This window comes from Rhipicephalus microplus, chromosome 7 (assembly GCF_043290135.1).
Source record: "Rhipicephalus microplus isolate Deutch F79 chromosome 7, USDA_Rmic, whole genome shotgun sequence".
Taxonomy (NCBI): Eukaryota; Metazoa; Arthropoda; class Arachnida; order Ixodida; family Ixodidae; genus Rhipicephalus; species Rhipicephalus microplus.
This window is the reverse complement of record NC_134706.1, coordinates 13,198,686-13,222,733: the sequence shown is the minus strand read 5'-3', so window position 1 is coordinate 13,222,733 and position 24,048 is coordinate 13,198,686. Positions and strand designations below refer to the sequence as shown.

The window sequence follows — 24,048 nt, the reverse complement described above, 5'->3', positions numbered from 1 at the left end:
TTTATATGTTATCTAACATATCAACCTGGTGCATTAAGTACATTGGCAATAATATAAAATAATGACCGCCTTAGGGCCACCAAAAATAGCATCGCAGAATGCTTTTTTTTTTTCAAATAAATCCATGTAAGCACAAATTTTCTTAAGCTGTGCTTGCCTCATTTTGGCCATGCTTGCGATCAGCTGCGTTCTGTTCTTCATGCAAACTATTGTGCATGCATCTGCATGGAATTAATAATCTGCAAGATGTTAATTCAAGAGCATCGCGTATCACCTCATCTATTCAGGTGCAGTATGTTCAGATCGTCACTATAGTGAACTAGAATATGATCACATTGTAGTTCACTATAATCATTACAGACTGAGCGCCCGAGAATGGAGGTGTTAGCCATGCGCGCATGCGTTAGATCACCATGACAACACCCAATAGGAGCTATAGCGCAGATATGCGCGCGTAATATGAAAACAATGCAATAATTAAGCTGGCTCGAATGTTCGCGCTGCGGTGGCAACGTCTTGCTTCGTACTTTACTCTGAAATGGTTACAAAAGAAAAGAAGGTTGGACGAGTTGCGAGGGCTTTGAAAAGCTTTGTTACAAGCTTTTTTTCGAAAATTGACGCCGACGTTCGTCTAGATACGTTGAAGTGACGCCACATATCGACCTTACTGAAAAGTGCAACCGGACCTACAGCTTCTTTCTCTTCGTTGAGCCAGTACGACGCACTGCACAGCTGGTGAACGGGGTGGATCAGATCTCTGAACTAATTAAGGGATCCCTTTCGCATCTTCCGTAAAGGATCGAGCTGAAGCGCGATCGAACATGTTCAATCTTGATCAGGCTCTGTCGCGTTCATGCATGCAGTACGGAGGGTTGTTTGAAAAGCGCGCATATCAACACCTGCAGCAGGAAGTGCGTGCCGATCGACCGCGACGTATCTAGACACAATCGCCGATAAGTTGGACGACTTCGCGGAACAAATCGAACTGTCCACGTTACGTGTACAACTCTAGAGCAGTCACAACGCTCTGGGCCACTGGCTCCCCCTTCTTCGCGCGCGCAAATAAAAACGTTTCCAACGCGCGTAACAAATACGAGTCAGACGGCCGCGAAATAAAACACGAAGCATGGCAAATCCCCCACAACTCCTAGCCCTATTACCCAGAGTGCATTGCGGCCTATCGGTGGCTGCTGCTGCGGCCCACGGGCAATGTGCTTTTGTATTCGGTGTTGTTGGTGATTGAGGCCGGCGGCTATCGGCAACTTGGTGCTTCGCTTCGGGGCCCGATGCCGCCCAAAAAGAAAGACAGGCCTCCCGTCGAAGCACCCAAGCCGCAGCAGCAGCAGCAGCCACAACGTCCCGAACAGCCACAGCAACATGCCTGCGTTGACCACGAGCTATTCCTTCAAGCTTTCGAGAGTGAGTCCACTTTTTTTTTTCTTCCTTCTCTTCCGCAGCGTGGGACGGTCGGCTATGGGTGCATTTACCTCAAAACGGCTCTGCCTGCCCGCGATCTGTGGTTAGGTTGCGCTTTCGCAGCGCCCGAACGGAGCGAATACGAGCAGCGCGAAAACCCCCCACACGACTTGGGACGTTTCGCGCCAGCGCATTTCCCCAAAGTCGGGATGCGAGGCGTAGGATCGGTGTTAGTAGTGTGGTGCGCGCGGAAATATCGCGCGACGGCTGACGAGCTCGTCGTTGACGGGCCCTTTACGTCGTTCTCGGTTTTGTTCAGACGTTATCTGCGACACGGTCTAGTTTCCCCCGGGTAGTAATATCGTTGTTAGCGCTATCGGTTAAAGGATACGGCGCTCGTTTGCGTGCTTCGTTCCACGCCCCGCGATCGCTGGCGAATCGCCGCTTGTTGGTGTGGTTCCCGAGTTCGCCCGCTTTGGAATCGAAACGGCGGGGTTCCTGTTTATGTCGGTGATGATTCGGCGGCATTAGGGACATTTGTGGAGCTTCGGTGTAACACGCTGCTACGGGTGGCGGAAAGCAGGTGGCGTAGCCTGCCTGGGAGCTAACCGCTGCTTTTTTTGTTTCTTTTTTTAAATTTTCCTACAATGTACGAAGGGGGGTCCAGAATTAAAAAAGAAATAAAGGATGAATAACCGCTGGAGCTGCACCGAAGCATAGTGCAAAGCCGTTAAAAACAGCTGGAGGTGAAGCCGAATTATGGTTTAGCATACAGCTTAGTTATGCGCATCAACTTTCGCTTTTTTGATGTTTTGAGCTGGCATCGGCGCTCGCTACCGCTGTTACATCGCGGTCACATGTTCTGTGGCTGCGTTTACTAACAGCAGATCTGTTTAAGCAAGGTCGAGGGTAATAACCTACGGGGAGTATACAGCTAGAAGCCCGTATGCGTGCCTAAGGAATTGGGCGGGCTTCGGTCCTCAAAAGAAAAAAAAGAAGATAGTCTGTAACTGACCGAGTGTGCCACAGAAATTTGGTGGGCGCCGTTATACTTACCTCGATCCCCACCGAATGTTGTGGACTTGAAATTTAAAGCAGCTGCACTGACCTAATGTTCTGCGAGAACTAACCACAATAAGACAATACGACTGCCCACAAGTCACAAGAACATTCACAAAAACTCTGTTTTTCCGTCATCAATTGCATATTGGAATCAACTTCCATTAATAGCTGTGAACTGTGACACCGTAGAATCCTTTATTGAAAAGATTAAAACTATAAGTTTTGAACAATAGACGCAAATGTACGAATAGGGATTTATTGTGAGCAGTTTCTTTCCCTTTGACTGGTTTGTCCTTTTAGCATGATTCTGAACGTTGCATTATGACACTGTTGTTTTGGCTACTTGGAATTCAATAGTTTTTTTTTTTTTCTTGGATTGTGTCGGTGCCTTTCTGTACGTGACATCATTGTTTGTATATCCTATGTACCACTCCTGCTTGGACCGAGAAGGTCTGCAGTACACTTAAAATAAATAAAAAAAGTCACACAAAAACAGTGCTCTTAGTGGCAAAACTATGACAGAGCAGGTTCGGGTAATGAAACAGCAGTACAATGCCATCAGCTCCGCTCTCTAAGCAGTCTTCACGAAGTTAAGTCGGCGAACCTGCTGAGGCAAAAATCGAGGTGCCTAAGCACTGCCAAAAGAAGGACCATGCACAGGAAAAAAGCATCAAAGGAGCTTCGTCCTTCTGCTGGTCATGTAGCAATGAGTTTTTGTATGCTTTAATTCTTTTTTTGCTTTTTATTGTATTGATAATTTAGATGCCATAGCATGTTCATTCGTTACTGTGCTGTGTACACAATTTGTGTCGATACGATTCCTATTAAACTCGTTAACTTTTTATGCCTGTAGTAACATGCATTTAATAATGTCTGAAAGCGGACAATGAACACCGATTTTTAGCGTCTAGCTTACCAAACCTGAGTTGTTCTGTATTGTACGGCGCTCAACTTGGAAGTGGTGTGGCAAATCCGACGAGGGTCCTCTGATTTGTTGCGCTCTTTCATTTTCTGGCAGTACTGCTATGTATGTAGTATCAATGTATGTGAGAAGTGGGTGGTCAGAAAATAACCGGACAGTGGTCTTCTAAGTGCATTTCTTAAAACACTGTCCACAGGTTTCTTGTACACTTAGTTTTTATTCTGCACAAAGAAAACCTTTTGCTTTACAAAATGGTTTAGCACTAAATATTCGCTTCTGCTTACATTTCAGAGCCGACACAAATTTACAGGTATCTACGAACTCGGCACGTAGCATCGGTAAGTTAGACTCATGTGTGAGGTGTCACACAATTTGGTTGCATTAACATGGTAGTAAGTTACAACTGCTTTATCTCCTGTAACAATGTTTGAATTTTATTTCTTGCAGCCAATTTTTCTTCATAGGACATTAACTTATATGAGTCATCGTATGTCACGGAATCATAAGAATAGGTATGTGACCATGTTCTTTCCTTTATCTTGTCATTCTCCAACTGCACCAAAGATCAGTCGTGGTTGCTCACGTGACATGTTGCCGCTGACCTAAAGGATTCAACGTACTAAGCAATGACATTGTTTTGTGTTGACGATACCCTTTCGGGTGCTCTTCATACATATACACGTGCCGTATAAGGGGTCAGAACGATGCTCCGCTCATATAACCATGATGGGCCTGCCATTAGTGATGACTGTAGTGTGTAATTCTACAGATCGTACCAGATCTGGATCATAGTGTGGCAAGCATTAGTTGTGCTACAGAGGCAGTAAAGGCAATTTCTGGTTCTGAGTCGACTGACCCAAGCAGTCCTGTTGGTGGCTTGTTTACCTGTCGCACTTCCATGTGCATTACTGCATGTATTTACTGCAAGTATTGTGTAGTAGTCACCCCCCATTTCTGCCTGCTTACTCCCCTCCCTGCTCCCTCCAAGTAACTTGTTTCTGGTGCATGTCGCCCACATTTAAGAAAAATCCTGGCGCTGTCCATCATGCTACAGCATATTGAGTAGATCAACAGTTCAATATTGTTATGCAATGCAACAACATTGAAGCAGAGGAGGGCAGAAAATACTGTGTGGCGCTTCTGTAATGCGAACATGATCGTAATGTGAGAGGTGACTTCCTAGGAAGAAAATGAAAAATAAAAGAATGGTGGGCTTCATTGCACTTTTTAGACAAATTTAATTTTGGCATTTGATTATAACAGGAGCATCAACCTCAAATACACTTGCATTACATTTGAGCAAATATGGCACAACCCAGAGTATTTTGTTGTTCACTGTTTGATTGCATGCTTGTACCACGGCTGGCACTAGATGCTGTGTGACATTAAAGGGTGTTCTAGGCACATAATGAAATGTAAGGGTGTGGGGATGTAAGGGTGTTTAATACCTTATTCAAGTAATTCATAGTTATTTTCATTTAAGAGAACTGTAGTTATCATGGTTCTTTAAAGATGTCAAATGTCAAAAATTATCGACCTGGGCAAGAGGCTGCTTTGCATACGGCTGAGATACGAAGAGTTTAAAGGAGGAGGAAGAAAGTTTAAGCGGAAAGACAGGGAGGTTAGCCAGTTCTTAGACAGGCTGGCTACCCTGCGCTGGGGAAAGGGGTGAGGGGAATGAAAGATGTTAAAAAGAAATGTTGCGAAGAGAGGGAGAAACTACAAAAAAATTGCGACAGAGGAAAGGCAACATCAAAGAGTATAAGACACTAAAGTCTGTCTCTGAGGCCAGTTGTCCGCAAAAAGCGCAGCAAAGCTTTCAAAGCCTTCTGGGCTGAGGATGGGCTAGATTCATTTTTGGTAGATATGGGTGGTAGAACTGGCTTTGATACATTCTGAAAAGATTGTGTAACTGTACAAATCAGTTCACTAGTGCAGCGTACTGACTGACTGCTTTTTCAATCCTCAAGGAAAAATTTTAAAATAGACAGCCTTCTACAACGAGTACAAGCACAGCAAGACCCATCATCATGCAGGTTTGTTACATTTGTTGCACTTTTTTAAATTCGCATCGCTTTTGTGCAGCTGGAGCTTGTGTCCTACCCAAGCTAAGCATGACCAGCACTGGTGATCTCTTGCTTCTGATAACCAAATATGGCTAAAGATTGAGTAATTGTTAGTGTTGGCTATCTCAGTCCAGTGACTTGAGTTGTTTCTGTTGCATGCTCTACATCAAGCCGAGTTCGTTCTATAGTAGGTTACAACTTCAGAAAAAAAATGCCAGATTCACCCACAACCATTGCTGCCCTTTGCACAGAGAATTGGCATTAGTGCTCAGTTCAATAGTGCTCACTGATTTTGGTGGCATCAAGCACTTCTAATGTGCCCAGGTAGCTTACCTTTTTTTTAAGACCCACACTTGTGTTGCTAGCTTTAGGTCAGAAACTTGAACGTCCTGGTAAGTGTCTTTGGGATCCATGCTTATCTGAACTTCATACCTTAAGTAGTAACGGCGAAGCTTTCAACTTAATATGCATAGTATTTACATTAGCCGAGAAAAAGTGGTTATGGTCAGAGTGGACAACAGTGACCATGGCTGTCTTTCACGGGTGAAGTTCAGGTGTGCTGCAGTTCTGTAGGCGGAGCTGCCATTTTTTCAGGTGGTAACAATGTATAATCGAATTTTATTTGCTCTCTTTCTCATTATTTTTTTACACCGTTGTTCATGCATAAATGTTGAAGAAAAAGGTTTTGAGCCATCGACTACTTCAACCTCGTTTTCAGAGCACCAAGCCAAATGACATTGATATTCACCGGATTTTTTGATCGTTCGACAAAGAGTGAGTTGAAAACAGTCTTGTAAAAATCCACCGATGACCCGTACCTAACCTGGTGCCTTGTGTTCCCCTTGCCGCTTTGTCGAACAGGGGACATGGTCACAGCGGAAGCGGTCATACTAAAGATTTGCAACAAAAAGAAGAAGGAGCTGGAACTGCCGTTGTCGCAGCTTTCAGGTAGTAGTCTTTGCCTATCTCACAGTTGAGTCTGTTCGCCTTGTCGCCTGCTGGCATCCTGAATGGCTTGTTGTGCATTGTGAAACTGGCACTCTGTTACCTTGGCTATGGAGAGGTTGCGGTGGCTTCAGGTTTAAAGGGGCTTCAAACGCTAACATGACATCATTTGAGATCGATACGTTGTGTAAACCTTTCTTTGTCTTGTATTCACCACATGATTGTGAAGAAAGTTGCAGCTCACAACGTCCCTGTAATCTTGAATTACTTGAAAGAAAAAATACGCAGGGATATGCATATGTCGCTTGAAATCTTACAAAGTTCTTGCTCATTCCACTGCTGTATTCTTGCTCTAATTCTGCAGAGAGATAGAAATTTGTAGTACTCACTGTTAGGCTTATTTAGTTTTTATAAAGAAATGGCCGTTTGATTTCGTTTATGGGGATGTCTAGGTTTAACCATTAAACCTAACTGGAATCTTCTAGGCCTAATCATTAGGCCTAGCAGGGGCTGTATGCTGAGACTATGAATTTTGGTGGCAATATCACTTTACGTACATGAGTACATGGGCCGAAGCGCACTCTGAAAGCAACATTGTGGCAATGTCTTCAAGACGGAATAAGTCTGTTGACGCATTGACAGTTGACATTGTGAAGCACTGGACTGCAAGAGGAGGCTGTGCTTTGACCTTATTCTTCTGCTGGTACCTGCTTCACTTTGTGTGGCGCCATTTCTGACTTGTTGCTCTGCTTCCAAAGAGTTTCAGAGCATGACTACGCAAGAACATTGACAGACAGTCATATGCTGGCACATTTGGTAAGTCCAGCAGCATAGAGAGGGCGACATGTGGCTGCGTCTTCCTTCTGCCGTTTCCCGTCTAGGTCATCAAATTAATCGAGCAGCGATGTTTGCACGTAGCAGGTAGGCAGTATAAGGCAAAAGCACGAGGGGGAGGCGGAAAGTTACGTTAACCGATGAGATTAAAAAGTTCGCAGGTATAACGTGGCAGCAGTAAGTGCAAGATCGGGTTGATAGGCGGATCATGGGAGAGGTCTTCGTCCTGCACTGGGTGTAAATCAGGCTGATGACGATGATGTCTGAAGTTTCTTTGCTTTTATTAGAAGTTCTGTTAGTTACACATCTTCTTTTATTTTTTTTAAATGAAGACCACATATTCTTATTTTAGATTTCTGGGTGTTGCCTTCTTGACTCAGTGATGTAACAAAGTTGGAAACACTGAATGCATTCGTAAGAATGTTTTCATGTGTACGGGTCTCCGCAATATCGTTGGTTTATGTAGTTGCAACAGATGTGAAACGGCAACATTGATAGGCCTAGCTGACGGCACACATCTGTGAGATGGTCTGTGGACTGAAGTTGACTAGCTTTTAGTGCCCCTTTAAATATAGCGCACATAAAAGGAGGAAGTGGATGGGCTCCCTTGTTGCCCGAATCATTTTAGGTGTATCACCTTCTTTGTGCATGAGAACCCGAAGCATTTTTTTTTGTCGTACCACAGGCTCTATTCGCGATTGATTATGTTGCACATTTCTATTGCTATTTGCACAGACTGCTTGTTTCGTTCCTACTATGGTGCTGGTTTTTTCGCTGCTGAGCGAGTAAAATAGCAGATGGGACAGTTTCTTGGGTGACTGTCGCCATTTTTCGAGATGCGTTTTGGAAGAAGTGGCAGCTTTTATACGTGGCATTCTATGCTTCTCTCGTAGCACCACTTGTTATGCTTTTTGTCATGGTGCACATGAATGCTTTTTTGGCTTTAGTAGCGCTGGATTATTTTTTTTTCTAAAGCAGTGTGTTTGCTACTTGTTGCATGGGCTGCGGCATGTTGCAACGCTGAACGAAGTCTGCTGATCTAAAGGTGGGAAATTTATAGTTTTGTCGTAGTTACATCGTAGTTGCATCCTAAATCGCACTTGGTAGAATTCAGAAGTGGAATGCATAGTATGGTGTTGTATTTCTTTCTTGATCTTAAGGTAGGTCACCACCTTCAAAAATGCATTTTTCAAAAAAAATTTTTTGGAGGGATTTGACATTTTAGAGTTCTCTGTTCATTCAAGAATACTTAGGGAAAAAATATGTTGCTATCTATAGTCGCTCAGAAGTTATCACCATTTTTTCAACCCCAGATATATGCACCCGAAACCGAAACTAAATGTTTCAGTTTCCGCAACACCTACCATTTCGTCACAAATATTTTTTATGCACATATGACATAATGCTAAGTTATCTAAGTACGTTTTAAAGCTTGTGGAACATCACGTTCTCATTTTATTTTAAAATTTTCACTACTCGGTTGCAGTACTTCACTAGTCAAATGGGCGCACTTTCGTTCAGCAGTCAGTGTTGTTCTCTCTGCCATTTCGAGTTCTTGGATTTAGTTCTGGCTTTTTGAGGTGAAAGTTATATTTCATGGAATATGGTGAAGTGTAGGGCAAAAAATGAAGCATAAATGCAAGTTAGCGAGTCAATATGCCAAGCGCAAACCCACTGAGGAGCACGGCGATGAGTCACTTACAGACACAAAACGAGCTAGGAAAAAAATGCTTCTTTTGTCTCGCTCAAGAAAAGCTTATACCACTTTGAAAGTGGTCCCAAGCTATAAGCCCGGTGAATTTCAGGCGTATTGAATGTTTCTTTGTTACATGAACATTCAGTTGAAATCATGAAATCTGTTTTTCTTGAAACATGATTTTTTGCATTCTAGTGTTACGCAAACGACGATAACTCTGCTTTCAACCAATATTATCACATAAAATTTTGCGTGCCGTTTCTTTATAAGTGGAGCTGTGCATTCAAGCAGTATTATTGATCACAAGTGGTAACCTTTTGTATAATGGCCAACTGCGTGCCAGAACAAACTTGCCAAATATGAACTTTTTTACTCTTTTTATGATAACGCACCTATGCTTCAAGGTATGATGGTCATGGAGGTTAGATTCACAGGGTGTTGTCCTCACTGCACAGCTGCCAAGTCACGTTTGAGTCGCACCAAATGTTTTTTTTTTATAGTTATCATTGTTGGCGCAACATGCATATTTTGGCACTTTTTGAATTTTATGAATTTATTTTTTAACAGTTTTAGCTAATTTATCATCTTAATCCTAAAATTTTCCTAAGCCCTACAAGCCACAACCATAATTGTAACGTTTGGAGTAAAACTGTGAAACTTTTACTCGAAGGTGTTGACCTACCTTCAATGAAATAGGCCATATCAGTAATGCTAGTAAATCACTAATATTACTCATGTTAGTAAATATTAGTAAATCACTTATGCTAGTAATTATCGTGTTAGTTCGTCACTTTTTCTAACCACCCACCACGCTTGTCTAGTGGCTAAGGCACTCGGCTGCTGACCCGCACGTCGCGGGATTGAATCCTGGTCGCGTGGCCGCGTTTATGATAGAGGCGAAAATGCATGGGGTCCATGTGCTTAGACATGAGTGCACATTAAAGGGCCACTCACCAGGCCCCATAACAAGTTTTAGTTATATCGTAGACGTTGTGTGTCCGATGAGAATCATTATGCTACATTTTTTCAATCGGTTCATTATGAGCTGAGAAAACAGTCTTTTTTTTTTTTTCCAAAGCGGCGCGAAACGAGGAGGCGAGCTCGAAACGCTTGCCGCTCTCCCATGTAGTCTTCACAAGCCAAATCTCTTCCCTACCCTCTCCAGCAGCCAACCAAGAGGTCATGTGCGCTTGACGTGACCGAACAAGCCCAACCCCCGAGCATGCGAGCGGCGTTGTTTCGTTGCACAGCGTTATTTTGTGTCTACTGCCTGTTTCTGCGGGATGGCTTGGAAACGCTGGCTTAGACGCGGTAGAATAGATGAGCACAATGAGTTTGTGAATGCATAGGAGCGTTACTTTCGCTTCCACGGCTGTCGTCTGCTCGATGACTGAGCGCGGGTACACAAATGCATGCGAAACGCCCGCTCATTAGCCCCGCATCTCGTTGCGATTCACGCAAACAAGTGGAAAAAAGACACGACATTCCCTTATTGCATCTAATTATTTATCTCAAGTTTTATTAATCTCTTCAAGCAACAAATTACATAAACTACGCACGTCGTGTTAAATAATTTGAGCCATGTTAAGTGCCACTGTTGGCAACATCAGAGCACAGTCCTCTTTGTAGAGGACCAACATCACTAAACTGCCGTGTACATAAGGCCCTCCGTACGTGCACCTCATGACCTCATTCTCTAAGCACGCGCCCGCAAAACGAAGGGGGAGCAGCGTTCATCCTGAAATTAGACTATTTCCACGGCATGTAGTGTTGCAAGTTTTGGCACACGTGATTGTGAACGCCCCATCTATGCATTGCTCTCGTCAGCTCAAAATTGTCAGACCTGGTGAGTGGCCTTTTAACGAACCCCGGGTGGTCGAAATTTCTGGGGCCCTCCATTACGGCGCCTTGCATAATCGTGTGGTGGTTTTGGGACGTGAAATCCTAACAATTATTATTATTGCTTTTTCGCAACATCAAAAATACCACGCTTTCTGCGAAGACGATAAGCGAGAAAACTCGTAAAAAGAAAATGTGGGTGGCAATGCCACTTCTAAGTTCTCACACTGCATACCACTACATAATAGATTTTGATGGTGTCTGCTGGAATATACGTAGCCCCTCATTGGTAAAATTTAAGTACATTCTCTTCCTAGGGAGCGAGAGACTTAGCATACCAAGTTTCAGGAAATTTCGTTGAGACGGCTTTGCTGTAAAACATTTGGTTTCAACACCCGGCTGCCGAGTGTGTCGCAAGATGCAGAGCGAGATAGCGTAGCCCTTGAGCATGGTTTTAGCGTGACAGCTGATAAGGGAGAAAGCTGCCCAAGCTTGGATGACTCGCATGTGTTCCACGGGGGCAGTGAGCGTCCTACGAGAGTGTTGTCCTTGACGGGAGGCTGTCGTCACGCGACAGCTCCGTTTGTCTATCACGTGCCAGTGGGGAGCTGCGAGGTGCCGCACAACCCTGACGGAGCCGCGCACGCCAGTGCCACCTCCGGTGCCCGCTCGACCGTCATCACGGTGCCCGGCAACAGCTTCTGCCCGAACGGAACCGGTCTGGTGCGGTCCTATGTGCTGCTGCTGCGTGTGACCGCTGGCGGTCAAGTCAGCGAGGGTGACGCTGGAGGTCAGTCCTGCTGTTCTTGCTCCTTCTTTCGTGGTTGAAATAAGCGCGAGTATTTCATTGGTGCAGATAGTTATTGAAGAAAGGCCTTGTAGTTTTCAGCATTACCGCTCGAGAACACATTGCCGTTAACCCTAATATTGCTTAAGACTCACATAATTAACGTTGAACTTAACTTCCACATACTCGCCGGCATGATTGCAGTATTTTTTCTGTTCTTTTCCGACCACCTATGCATCTTTCTGTTCGTTTACCACATTTTGTTGCTTTGAAAAATGTTACCCGTTTTTCAATATTCAAGTTTCATGCACTGCCTTTTACTGGTTCATGACTTTTCGCTGCTGTTTTTCTGTTGATTTATTTTGTGTCTGCGAATTGATTGTATTATTGTTAAGTTTACTTGTTGCCATCATTGCTGGTTAAAATAAATCTTGTCATCATGCCCTGGAAGACATCATGTGCTCTAGAGGTCATCATGCCGTCATATTGTGTAATCAGTGAATAGACGTATTCTGAATATTGTCTGGTGGTTCTGATGTCGAAGAGCGCGCAATACTTAGAAACACAGAACATTTTATTTGGGGGAACTTGCTCCCTGCAAAAAGAAAATTCAATGGACTTGCTGTACACTGATAGCAGCGAGAAGGTTCGTTGGCTGGTAGTCTGCCGTGCCGGAGCAGTGGTGGCGCTAGGCTACTGAGCTGAAGGTTGCAGGGTCAATCCTGGCCACGGCGGTCACATTTCAACGTAGTTGAAATGCCAGAGGCACATTTGCCATATGATGTCGATGCACGCTATAGAACACCAGATAGTCAAAATCTTCGGAGCCCCTCCACTATGGCGTCTCTCACAATCACACCGTGGTTTTATAATCTAAAACCCCAGATGTTCTTATTATTATTAATATTAGTCATCGGCCGATGAGTGATAAGATTTGCAGTAAGGCGCATCGGCATTTATACCTGCGGCATCGGAAGGTTCAGCTTTATCGCTGGCGCTTGCGAAAATTCACGAATAAACCTGACTATTTGCATTCTTTGGGTAATATTAATAGAATGATTGCAAACAATTGCGAAGCTTCTAGAGCATTTCGAAGTGATCAGTGCCGAACACTGCGAACAGCTTTTGTGGATAAAATTTGAATATGTAAACATAAAGCAAGAAACGGCCGTGGTAGTATATTTTAATGATGTTAAAACAAGTGTTGGCATTGTATATTAGGCTTCCATGTCCTATCGCTGTACAAAATCACGTGACATGTACGGTATAACTGTGATAGTCGCAATTACATAGGGTGTTGCACAACAAAAAACAAAAGAGCGCATATGAAAGAAAAATTATTTTCTCATATGTACATCGCTTACCTAGGACTCATTGTGTAAAAGTGCCTATGTCTGGCTATGCACTATCAAGTGAGAAGCTGAAAATATTGCCGTGGAATGCAGTTCCTCCGGCCGAACCACCATCCAAGAAGGCACGGCGCAACGGATGCCACCGTTCACCGCCTTCTGGTGCCGTAGGCGGAACTGGTGGCAGCGCTTCGGCGGAAGAGAGCCGCCACTATGTGGGTGAGATGGTGGTGTATGAGCAGCAGCGTTGCCTCCTCAGCGAGGGTGAATACCAGCTGATGCTGAGGCCCTGGGGACCAAAGGCGGCGCCTCTCGCCCGAACAGCATCTTGGGAAAGCCTCAACAACTCCGAGGTTGGTGCGCGTAGTTGCCTGTCATTCTGGTGCAACTGGCACCGGAGTGAAATCACTGTCGTGTCATCAAGTTTAGTGATTTTTTGAGCTCGTGCCATTCGCCAATATTGTCATTTGCATGCTGTCATGCAAGAACACTTAATTAATGGGAGATGTGACTAGAAGACACCTTTTTTTTTAATATTCACCTTAGAGCAATGAAACTCGAGCTGTTTATTGATCTTTTTATGCTGATTTCAAGTATATAAATAGTTTTTTTTCACTTGTTTCATACTTTTAGCTCTGCAACATGACAAAGTGAAAAACTCTAGCATCTTGCCCTCCTCTTTTCATCGCTAAACTTCCATAATTTTTTACCATTCATAGTTCATAATGTTCTAAATAAAGTGTAGAATGCAAATAACTAGTTTGATGGTGCATACAAAGCAGTTGATAGACGTGAAAGAGTTTATATTTCTCCTACCCTAGTAAAAGTTTACATAGAATTTTTTATTGTATAATAAAGATATTGAAATTTAAACTAGATAATTGCATTTGTCATACTTAAAAAAAAAATTTGCGGGAAATTTCATGTTGATTTGTGCATTAGAAGTACTCAAAAAAGGAGAGGCACATTGAAAAAAAAAAGTAATTAAATGCAGTGAAATACGTGCACCAAAAGAACGTTCCTTCTTGTTGTGGCCACTGTCACTAAAATGCGCCAGCAAGTTTGTCCCATACGGCTCTTTTGAGCTGACTCCTCACAGACAGGGCCATGAAACACTTGCCAAACTCCTTCCGCTCCATCTGGCAGAACCTTGTGCCCACTGCAAACTAGGGAGAAGTTCAACAGCAGTTCGAAATCCAAACCAAGTCCAGTGTCGAGGGACACAACAGTGCCGATGCCATTGTAAATCATGTGGCCGCGTTTGCGCCATGTATCGTTGTACGTAACAACAATGTCGTCCTTGCTAGCTTCCCTCTCTGTGAGCTCTGTCGACCTCGCATGGCCGCACAGATGGCATTTATTGCTGCATCACGGACTTTCTGGCTGATGGATGGGAATGACTTTGATGCATTGGCTTTTGAACCCGAGAATTGCCGCAAATCGGACCAGCTGCTCATAGCCCATTCCTACAGAGCACGTTGCCACAACAGCTTTCACGTTGACAGCGTAGCTATTGCTCAAGCTAAGACTTTCTTCATCTATAATGGATATAAAAACACGAGAAAAGCATTGTTCAGCTGCGCTGCTCAACAATACATGGACTGTGCAGGAGGCCTCACAGCACATACAGGTTCGCAGGGGCCAATGGCGATCCCCGATCCGTACCACATGATTAAAAAGCCAGTCGCAGCGCTCGAGAAACACTGAAAAAGTGTGCTTCTTTTTATCATCTCTTGTGCTGCAGCAGCGCGGGAAACCGTCGTTATTTGAAAAGTGAGGCTCGGCTCTTCGCCTCATGTGATCGAAATGGCGAGCGGTGGCGCATTATCAGCAGCAAGGTGCTCGAAGACTGCACTCTTCCGGCCTTTAAACAACTACCTTGTGCTCTTTTGACGCAATGTTAAAGCGTTTCCAATTGAGTCTCGACAGATTTTTTTTTCCAGAACAGTAGAGGTATTAATCTTATCAAAACAGGTGAAAATGAAAAATCGATAATTTTTCAGAAAACTCGTGTTTTTCGACTGCATCTCCCCTTAATGACAGTCTTTGCAAAATGCACTTGCGGTGAGTGCGTCTCTCAAGCTCGTTTCGCCATGTTTTCCGTATTGTACAGTCGAGCCCGCTTATAACAAACCTGAGCGTGACGCGGCATCCGTTCGCTATATCCCGAAGTTCGTAGTAAATGAAACACAGCTTTTAAAAAAAGTTGTGAGTGAAAACACAAACTTTTTATGCCCCAAAAAGCAAGATGCACGTGTTTCGAATAGCAGAAGCGATAAGGGCGGTCACGAGTTCATTTAAAACGGCAGGGTGCTCATTTGCCGAGGCCCGTGGCATAAGCTGCACGAGGCACTGACTCCAAAGTTTTGTCGTTCTCGCATTCCGATTCCTCCAAATCGCTCTCACCACGTACTTCATTCACAATGCCCTAATCCGTGCACGGTTCCGCAGTGTTGGCATCATCATCGGCCGTAATTAAACCATCGCAACAGATATCCCACCCGCTCTCTCAGGTCAGAGTCGACGAGGTGCTACTACAAATCGCCGCCGCAGTTCGAAAGCTTCAGGCTCGGCATCGGGCCTGACGTCGACGAAGTTGGCCTCGTGAAAAGTTTCATGCGCATGTAGTCATCACTGCCACCCACGAAATATTCACTATCTCCACAGCTGAATACAGGGACGCCCGAAGTGGCAAGTTGGCTGTCAGGTGGTCAACAGCTATGAGCAAGTGCTCTGCAACGCGGCACCTAACGCGCGGATTACGCTCAAGCCAAGCGGTCACACTTTCGACGTTTTGTTGAGCGGCAGGAATAAGCGTGCTAGTTTTCCTGTCGGCCATCATGACCACACACGCACACCAAGAGCGAGCAAGACGCGCACACTGGACACACATGGCAGAACTCGTGGAACAGCTCTGGGCCCGTTCCAGTCAGAAAACAAAACTGGGGATCTTCGATTTTCGACTTCTGGCTACCCGTGGGCTGCCAGAGCCAGCCAGAGCGCGCTCGTTTTTCTCGGGCTGCTCCGCCCCCCCCCCCCCCCCCCCCCCAGCGGCGCACTTCCGGTTGGCGTTTGTTTTTCTCGTGTTGGACGGTTCTGGCGACCTGCGGGGAGCCCGAGGGTCGCGAGACGCTTCCAGGACAATTTAGTCGTGGAAGCTTTCTGGAAGGTTTTGGGCAGGTTTCGGGCTAGCAGACGCCGAAAAGGTACGATGCGTGCTCGGGGACATCTTTGTGAGGACTCGATGGATTGTAATGTGGGCGCTTGAGGACTGGGCCTTCGCTTGTCATTACGCATGGCGTTATCTTCTAAAGCCTGTTCCGCCTTGCGAGATGAGGCGATTACGAGTGGCGGCGAGTGTTTGAAGCTACTGTTCATCGCATTTGTTATGTTTCCCGTGAAGCTTCCTCCTATGAACAACGCGGTCAACTGCTGCCTGTTGACTGCGTCGGGCACGTGCCTTAAATGTTGTGTACGTAGTACACGTTCGTACGCACACCTGGAGACAACTTTGGAGGGTTTTTTTTTTTTCCTAGTAGTCGTTTGTGAAGCTGTGCCTGCTTTCTGTGCACTTAGTGTGATGTCCCCGCAAACACGGGCTGAACCCCAGCCCTTTCAAGAGGTTTACGTTCATTTCTTAAACCCACGCATAAAAAAAAAGAAAAAGAAAACCTTCGGGTTAACGAATGTGCATTCTGGAGTGGAGTACCTGGAAGGATTCTGTCGACTGTTCTCACGGGCCCCCCTGCGCAAACACGAGGACCGGGCGCCTTGTTGTCTAAGAGACATTGTGACAGTGTACGGTGGCAATACTCCACGCGCACCCTTCAGATTTGTGGCATGGGGGAGCAGCAGAGCACCTTTTGTTGGTTCGGTGAATGCGACTCTGCTGCAGCGCCTGTGCCGGGCCCGACCTGACTTTTTGTCAGCCTCGGTGGCTCCAGGGCTCATTACTGCGTTCTGCGCGGATGGCCACCCGCGGCGTTAAATAACGAAGAAACGGCGGCTGCAGAGAATTTCGCGGGAGACACCGAGTTGCTTGGAGGCGTTGGGACTTGATCTGGACATCGGGTTTCGGCACAACACTGCAAACTCCGGACGTTGGCCATTACAAACGACGTGCTTTGTCGGAGCATTGGGACCATTGTTCGCCCATAATTCACGTGTCTTCAAACAGCTCGCCCATCTCTCTCTCTGAGGCTTGAGTTTGTACATTGTTACTTGCTCGGCTTTGCTTGGGAGAGGGTTTTCCACTGGTGTGGGCCGCGGTTGCGGCCGTAAAAGCTGACACACACCGACTGACAGAGAAATGTGTTGTGTCAACAGTGGCAATTGGTTAGGTGCCACGGAGGGGCAAAGTCGGGTCCTACAAAAAGGGACTACGGAACCGCGATCGGGAGATACGATGAGATGAGCTCGAGATGGTAGAGAGGCGGAATGGAAAAGGAAGATAACGGTGTGAAGAGGTAGCGATGAGAGTGGATGAGATGATGACTGAGGCAGGGATGGTATGACGAGGAATTAAAGTGAGAGATAGGAAATGAGGAAGCGAGTGATTGCGGGACGTTTTGAAAGAAGATTAAGATGGAAATCGCTGAGAGAGACGAAGAAGACGATAAAGACTGACTACACGGACCATTCGTGAAACGAAGTTTATGCACCCTGTTTAGACGGGCTTTGCAGGAAGGGAAACGGCTCGTTGAGACATTGCGTGGTTTTTATTCATTGATAACTTCATCATTTGTATCGTCGTGTGTTTTCTTTGCATACCCTTGCAAAGCATACCCTTGTACAGTGCAGACCACTTGTAACGTAACCGCTTTTTGCGCGGGACCGGTTATAACGTGGGTTTTTTCGACCACCGATATGTCGCCCATAGAACTCAATGTATAGGCCGACCGTTTATTGCGTAGGCACGCGAAGGAGAATACCGGTTATAGCGCGGAGTTTTTAGGCGCGAATCGGGGAACGGAGCACGGTCAGCACGGTTTCCCGGCGGCATTCCCGGCGCGGCGGAACGTTGGGAGTGTGAGCGGGAGGGCGCACGTGGAGACCGCCGTGAAAAGTCAAACATTGCGGAGGAGAAGAGAGGGTACAGTAGGGAGGGAGTCGGGGAGACCTTGGACGGAGGGAGCGTGTTTTCGTCACCGTGGCGACCGTGGCAGCGTCCAATCCGGGTGTGCGCTGCACGGAGTGGGGAAGAGAAGCGGTAGCATGCTTCCTTTTTTTTCTCAACCTCCTTCTTTTGCCTTTTTGGATTTGCTGTGTGCACTTCGCCAAGTCGTTGCCGTCTGAGAGCCCAGAGCACGTGTGTTGCGTAGCTCCTCTCGCCATGGCGTCAGCGGCGTCTTCAAGCGGTGTGAAAAAACGCCATGCCTTATCGCTGGAGATTAAGGAATGCATCATAAGGGACATTGAGAGTGGCCTGACGAAGGCGTCGGTGGCGGCGAAATACGGCGTTTCCGACACGACCGTGTTGACCATCTACAAACACAAGGACAAACTGCGGCAGCAACTGCAGCAAGATTCGTCTTCCCTGTCACGGAAAAGAATATGTACGTCAAAATAGGAAGACGTGGACGCAGCGCTGTTCAGGTGGTTCCGCAAAGTTAGGGCTCAGAGCTTCCCAGTAAGTGGCCCCATGCTCCAACAAAAGGCCAAGTGTCTCGGAGCTCTTTTAGGCCATGACGACTTCAATCCACTCAACGGGTGGATTCAGCGTTTCAAAAATCGCCATGGTATCAGCTGCAAAGTGGTGTGCGGAGAAAGCGGCGCTGTCGATGACGAGTCTATCGAAGTGGGGCTTCGCTTGAACTTGGAGAGTATGCTGTCGACCTATACTGACAGAGACATTTATAATGCCGATGAAGCTGGTTTATTTTATAACATTTTGCCCAACCGCACGCTTGCGCTGAAAGGTGAAGCCTGCTCCGGCCGCAAGGTCTCTAAGCAGCGCATAACTGTATTGTTTCGCGCAAATTTGGACGGGAGCGACAAGCGCCGCCTCTTTGACATAGGTAAATTGGCAAGGCCACGTTGCTTTAAAAAGCGAAAGTGCCTGCCAGTGACCTACAAAGCCAATAAAAAGGCGTGGATGACGCAGGATTTGTTCACCAGCTGGCTTTGCAAGTTTGATGAGGATATGGTGGCAGAGAAGCGGCGGGTCGTGCTTATCCTCGACAACTGCACGGCCCACAACGTCAAGCCGAAGTTGACCGCAGTCAACCTAAAGTTTTTGTTTGCCAACACTACAGCAAAAAGTCAACCTCTCGACCAGGGTGTCAACACAACCGTAAAGGCGCTGTACAAAAAGCGCATTTGCGAGAGAGTTTTGCTGAGCATGCAGCAGCAGCAGCCTCTTAAAGTGAACTTAAGAGGCGCAATTGACATGGTGGTCACTTCATGGTGGCAGGTAAAGGCCGATACCATAAGCAAGTGTTTCAAGAGGGCAGGCTTCGTGCGCAATGCAGAGGCTCTGGAAGACGATGAGCAGAGCGACACGTCGCTCGCCGATGAGACCCTCAACACTGACGACGTGTGGTCCTGCCTCGTTGACAGCAACTTTGTAACCGCCACCGACACTTTCCAAGAATTTGTCGATGCCGGGGAGTCGGAGCTTTCTGTCTGGGAGGAAGCGAGCACAGATCACGCGATCGTCGCAGCGGTGCGCGGTAGTGCGGAGGTTGCAACGGACGACGAGTCGGACGGCAAAGACAATGTCGACCCGACGCCAGAACCAGATTTCCCGTGCAAAGACGCATTGGAATACCTCGCTAAAGTGAAAACGTACTGCGCGAAAAACAGTTTGAGCGAGAAATCACTTCAGTGCTTAAGCTTTGTGGAGGACGAAATTGTTCGCAGCGTTGTTCGCAAGCATCGCCAGACGAAAATAACAGCGTTCTTCCGCTGATGCCGGATTTGAGAACTTTGTTTTTGTGCGGTGTTGTGATTGTGTTGAATGTGTCTGCGAGTGAAAAGTGTAGTAAATTTCTTTTGAAAGGTGGGTTGCCCTTTTGACATAGGGAAAGGCTAAAAAAACCATGCTTTGGTTATAACGCGGTACCGCTTATAGCGCGGATTTTTACAACTCCCGTGACTTACGTTATAAGCGGTGTACACTGTATATGCATACCCTTGTATTGTTGCAGTTACTTTCTTTGTGGGCCTGCCCTGTGTCGAACGTCGCGAGTGTCTAAATCATGTGTTATAATTTTGTGTCGGGGTTGATGTACGCGGGTATACGATGTTTGCAGTTAGTAATAAATTAAATGAATCGGTAAACAGGAACAAGTCGTAGCGTCTCTTACTTCCCGGCCCCAGCACGAATCCTTGTATGTGGGAAGTGATTGAGACACATTGCCAAGAGGGAACCGGATAGACAAGGAGTTGAGTGGTCTTCCCTCTCTTTGGTAATCGGTGGCGTAGCGGGACGTCTCATTAGCGACGACGATTGTGATCGAACTAGCTCGCCCCGTCGTATGTTTGCGTACGTGAACCTCTTAGAATCGCTGTCCTGACTACACGATTGATCTTCGATGGTGATAGAAGGCCCTAGATCGCGACTGTTGGTGATGCTCGCTGGTCGCAAACGGCGTGTGAACCCATTTATATTTATGAGCAAGCATATGTGGTATGATATTATACGATACGGCGCGAGAAAAAAAAAAACAGAGAATGGAATCAGAAATGTGTACATCCTTTCGTGGCCAATTTCATCGTTGGCTTTGTCTTTTTTTCACCTCTTCATAATATGCCGCGCAGTACGTACTATGACCTAGTAGGTTGAATCAAAGCTGATATATATGACATTCGTTAAGTGCCACTTGGGACTGAAAAACAGGCCAAGGCAAGTACTAAAAATGGGTCAAGAACGTGACATGCAAATGTTTATTTTATATACGACGCGCACTCGTGGTACCGATACCTGCGCATATCATAAAGTTTAGACAAAAATGTAAGTTGTTCAACATGTGTTGCGACGAAGATACGCGATAGCTGAGCAGGTATATATCTTCAAGCTCATTTGGGGACACGATCACTTTCGTGTGACTTCGCATCGTGTTGTGCAGTGACTGATAAATGTACTAAAAAAGACGTGAGCTTGTCAAGCCGTCACCGTCGCGGCAGCTCACGCATCGTTCTCAAGGCAGCATGCGCCAGCTGGCTGTTTCGTTCGCGGACGCGGCGAGTGATCGTGCGAGCGTACGAAGTCGTACCCCAAATGTGTACGCTCGAGGATATTATTTCAGCTTTTTGGCAAGCTTAGCTACGTATTTCCAAGTGTGCAATGCAGCAAAAAACCAGCATACACGCAGCGCATTGTTTTGTTTGCTGCCATGACAGTAGAGTTTGTTTACGTTTACGCTGGCTGTCCTGCGTTCGATTTACTGACCTTCGAGCTGTCGCCGGGCGGGCGCGTAGCCAACTTACGTCATTTCCTATCAGAACCGCATGCAGCGGTAGCTTTCGGGGAGCCCGCGGGTCTCCAGAACGAACCCAGGAATCCGAAAATCGAAGAGCCCCACTAATTTGAGCCAGCGTGGCGGGCGTCGCAGAGCGGTGGAGAAGGACTAAGGAGTTGTGATCAAGAGAGGAGAGCAGACTTGCAAGAGAAGGGCGCAGGTTGGGTAGCTTCCTTGAAAGGTCCGCGAAACTCGCACGTAGAATAACTTGCAAAGAGTGCATGGCCGCCTGAATCTGTGCGCGTGGCTGTGTTCGAAGAATCGGCGGCCGTGGTCAAAACATTGTTTTGTTGCGCCGGCGGGTTTGCGTCGCCTCACGAACTTCGATATTTCGCGATTCGTTCTGCGTAAATTAATAGCAGTTTTCGCGCTTCCGCAGGGGCGCGGAAGGCATACTTAGCCGAGTGCGAAGTGAGCGAGAACAAGTTCTAAACACGAAACGAATCGCAAATTATCAGAGCCGGTGGGGTAGCGTGCACTAGATGCAGACTAACGGATACAGTCGGTGGCCGACGATGTTGGCAAATGGTTCGGTCACTCCAGGCCGGCGACGTCAACGACAGTACCGGCGATCAAAAACGGGGTAGATGGCCGACCAGTCTTCGAAAGATCGATGGCAGTGTGATAACACTGGCCTCGTCTGGCGTTGCGGGGTGCTCAGAGTAGCGGGAGGACAAAGGATGGAGGGGTGCGTAACAAAAGTGGGCGGGGAGAGCAGTTAGAAGGGCGCGGAGGCAGGGTCGGCGTTTAACAATAAGATTGTGTGGGTACCTCGCCGATGCCTAATCGGTGGTCGAAATTGGTTTCCCGCGGGAAGTCGGTAGACTGCTGACTCCGTTCTCTGTAACCAAACAGCGGCGCTCGGAGACTTCAGAGATGTTTGTTGTAAGTGCGATTTGGTGCCATTGAACCAATGTATATTTTCATGGTCTCGCGGATATTGTTCGCTTTAAGGAGAGATGCTACTCGAAGACAATTTTTTTTAAATATTCACCCTAGAGCCATGAAACTTGAGCTGTTTATGAAACTTTATGCTGATTTTAAATATATGATTAGTTTTCTTGCAAGTTACACACTTTTAGCTCTGCAACATGACAAAGTGAAAACATTAACCCTTTTGCCCCCCTCTTTTCATCTCTTAACTTCTGTAATTTTTTACAATTCATAGTTATAATGCTTCAAATAAAGTGTAGAGTGCAAATAACTAATTGGGAAGCACATACAAAATATGTAATACGTGTGAAAAATAATAGACGTAAGAAGTCCATATTTCACCTACCCTATTAAAGGTATACATACAATTTTTTATTATACAATAAAATATTGAAATTTAAACTAGATAATTGCATTTGTCAAGCTTTAGAAAAAAATTGGGCGAAATTTCATGCAGATCCGAGCACTAAAAGTACCTGAAAGAGGAGGGGGCACATTAGAAAAAATGGCAAAATTTGTGTTTTGAGAAAAACGAGTTTTAAGTTAAAATTGAGGTTTTATTTATGAAAGATATCACTAAACCAGATGAAATTTGCACACCAAAACAACAAACCTTCTTGTAGTGGCCACTGCAACTAAAATACGCCAGCACCATGAGTTTGTCCCTCTCGGCTTTTTCGAGCCCACTCCTCACAGACATTTCGCTCACAGATAGGGCCATGAAACGGTTGCCAAACTTCGGGTTCATCTGGCAGAGCCTTGTGCCAACTGCAAGCTAGGAATAAGTTCGACAGGACTGCGAAATCCGAACTAAGTTCAGTGTCATGCCATTTTGCGGCCATGTTTGTGCCACATACCGTCGTAAATAATGGCAATGCCGTCTTTGCAAAGCTCTCTCACTGCGAGCTCTTTCGACCTCACAAGATTGGTGCTGACATCATCCATCGCCACATCACAAACTTTCCGGCTGACGGGTGTGAATGACTTTTTACGCATTGTCTTTTGCAAGCCAACAAATTAACTGCCGCACATCGGACACTGCCGCACAGCTGCTCGTAGCCTATTCCTACAGAGCACGCCGCACAACAGCTTTCATTTGCGAGCAATGCCTTTTTTCATTCACAACAAAGATAATTACACGAGAAAAGCATTAATCAGCTGCGCTGCTCGACAAGCCATGGACCCCGCAAATAGGTTTCACAGCACATACAGGCGTGCAGCGACCAATGGCGGTCCCCGATTCGTACCATGCGATAAGCCAGTCGCGGCGCTCGAAAAACTCGCAGAAAAGTGCTTCTTTTTATTATTTCTCACGCTGCATCAGCGAGAGAAACTGTTGTTATTTGAAGAGTGAGGCTCGACTCTTCGACTCATGTGATCAACAATGGCGAGCGGCGGCGCATTATCGGCGGCAAGGTGCTCGAAGGCTGCACACTTTCGACCTTTTAACAGGCACCTTTTGCTTTTTAGATGAAATTTTAAAGCATTTCCAGTTAAGTCTCAACCTGTATTATTTTTTTCATAACAGTAGAGGTATTATTCTTATCAAAACAGGTGAAAATAAAAAAATTAGCAATTTTGAAAAAAAACTCGTTTTTCGACGCGCATCTCCCCTTAAGCAAAAGTTCATTTTAAGTGGGTCCGTTATATGTGAGCTCGACTGTATGTGTAGTCTAGGCTGCAGTGGCTCAAAAGTAAATAAATAATATAGAAAGAAGTTTCTAATATATAATATCA

At 46.0% G+C, this 24,048-nt stretch overlaps 1 protein-coding gene across 2 annotated transcripts in view; it reads left to right on the top strand.

Annotated features, from left to right (window-relative positions):
- Positions 1-1,170: 1,170 nt before the first annotated feature.
- Positions 1,171-24,048, top strand: part of Su(z)12 (Polycomb protein Su(z)12) — a 33,715-nt gene continuing 10,837 nt past the window's right edge. Inside the window, exons 1-8 of one of the 2 annotated variants that reach the window (XM_075868687.1) lie at positions 1,171-1,419; positions 3,692-3,738; positions 3,848-3,912; positions 5,371-5,436; positions 6,185-6,240; positions 6,328-6,414; positions 11,382-11,570; positions 13,013-13,269. In XM_075868687.1, coding sequence (XP_075724802.1) covers positions 1,287-1,419; positions 3,692-3,738; positions 3,848-3,912; positions 5,371-5,436; positions 6,185-6,240; positions 6,328-6,414; positions 11,382-11,570; positions 13,013-13,269 — 900 coding nt within the window. In that variant the 5' untranslated portion in view covers positions 1,171-1,286. Of the gene's footprint in view, positions 1,420-3,691; positions 3,739-3,847; positions 3,913-5,370; positions 5,437-6,184; positions 6,241-6,327; positions 6,415-11,357; positions 11,571-13,012; positions 13,270-24,048 lie in introns of both variants that reach the window. The other variant, XM_037431358.2, reaches the window with a different exon arrangement.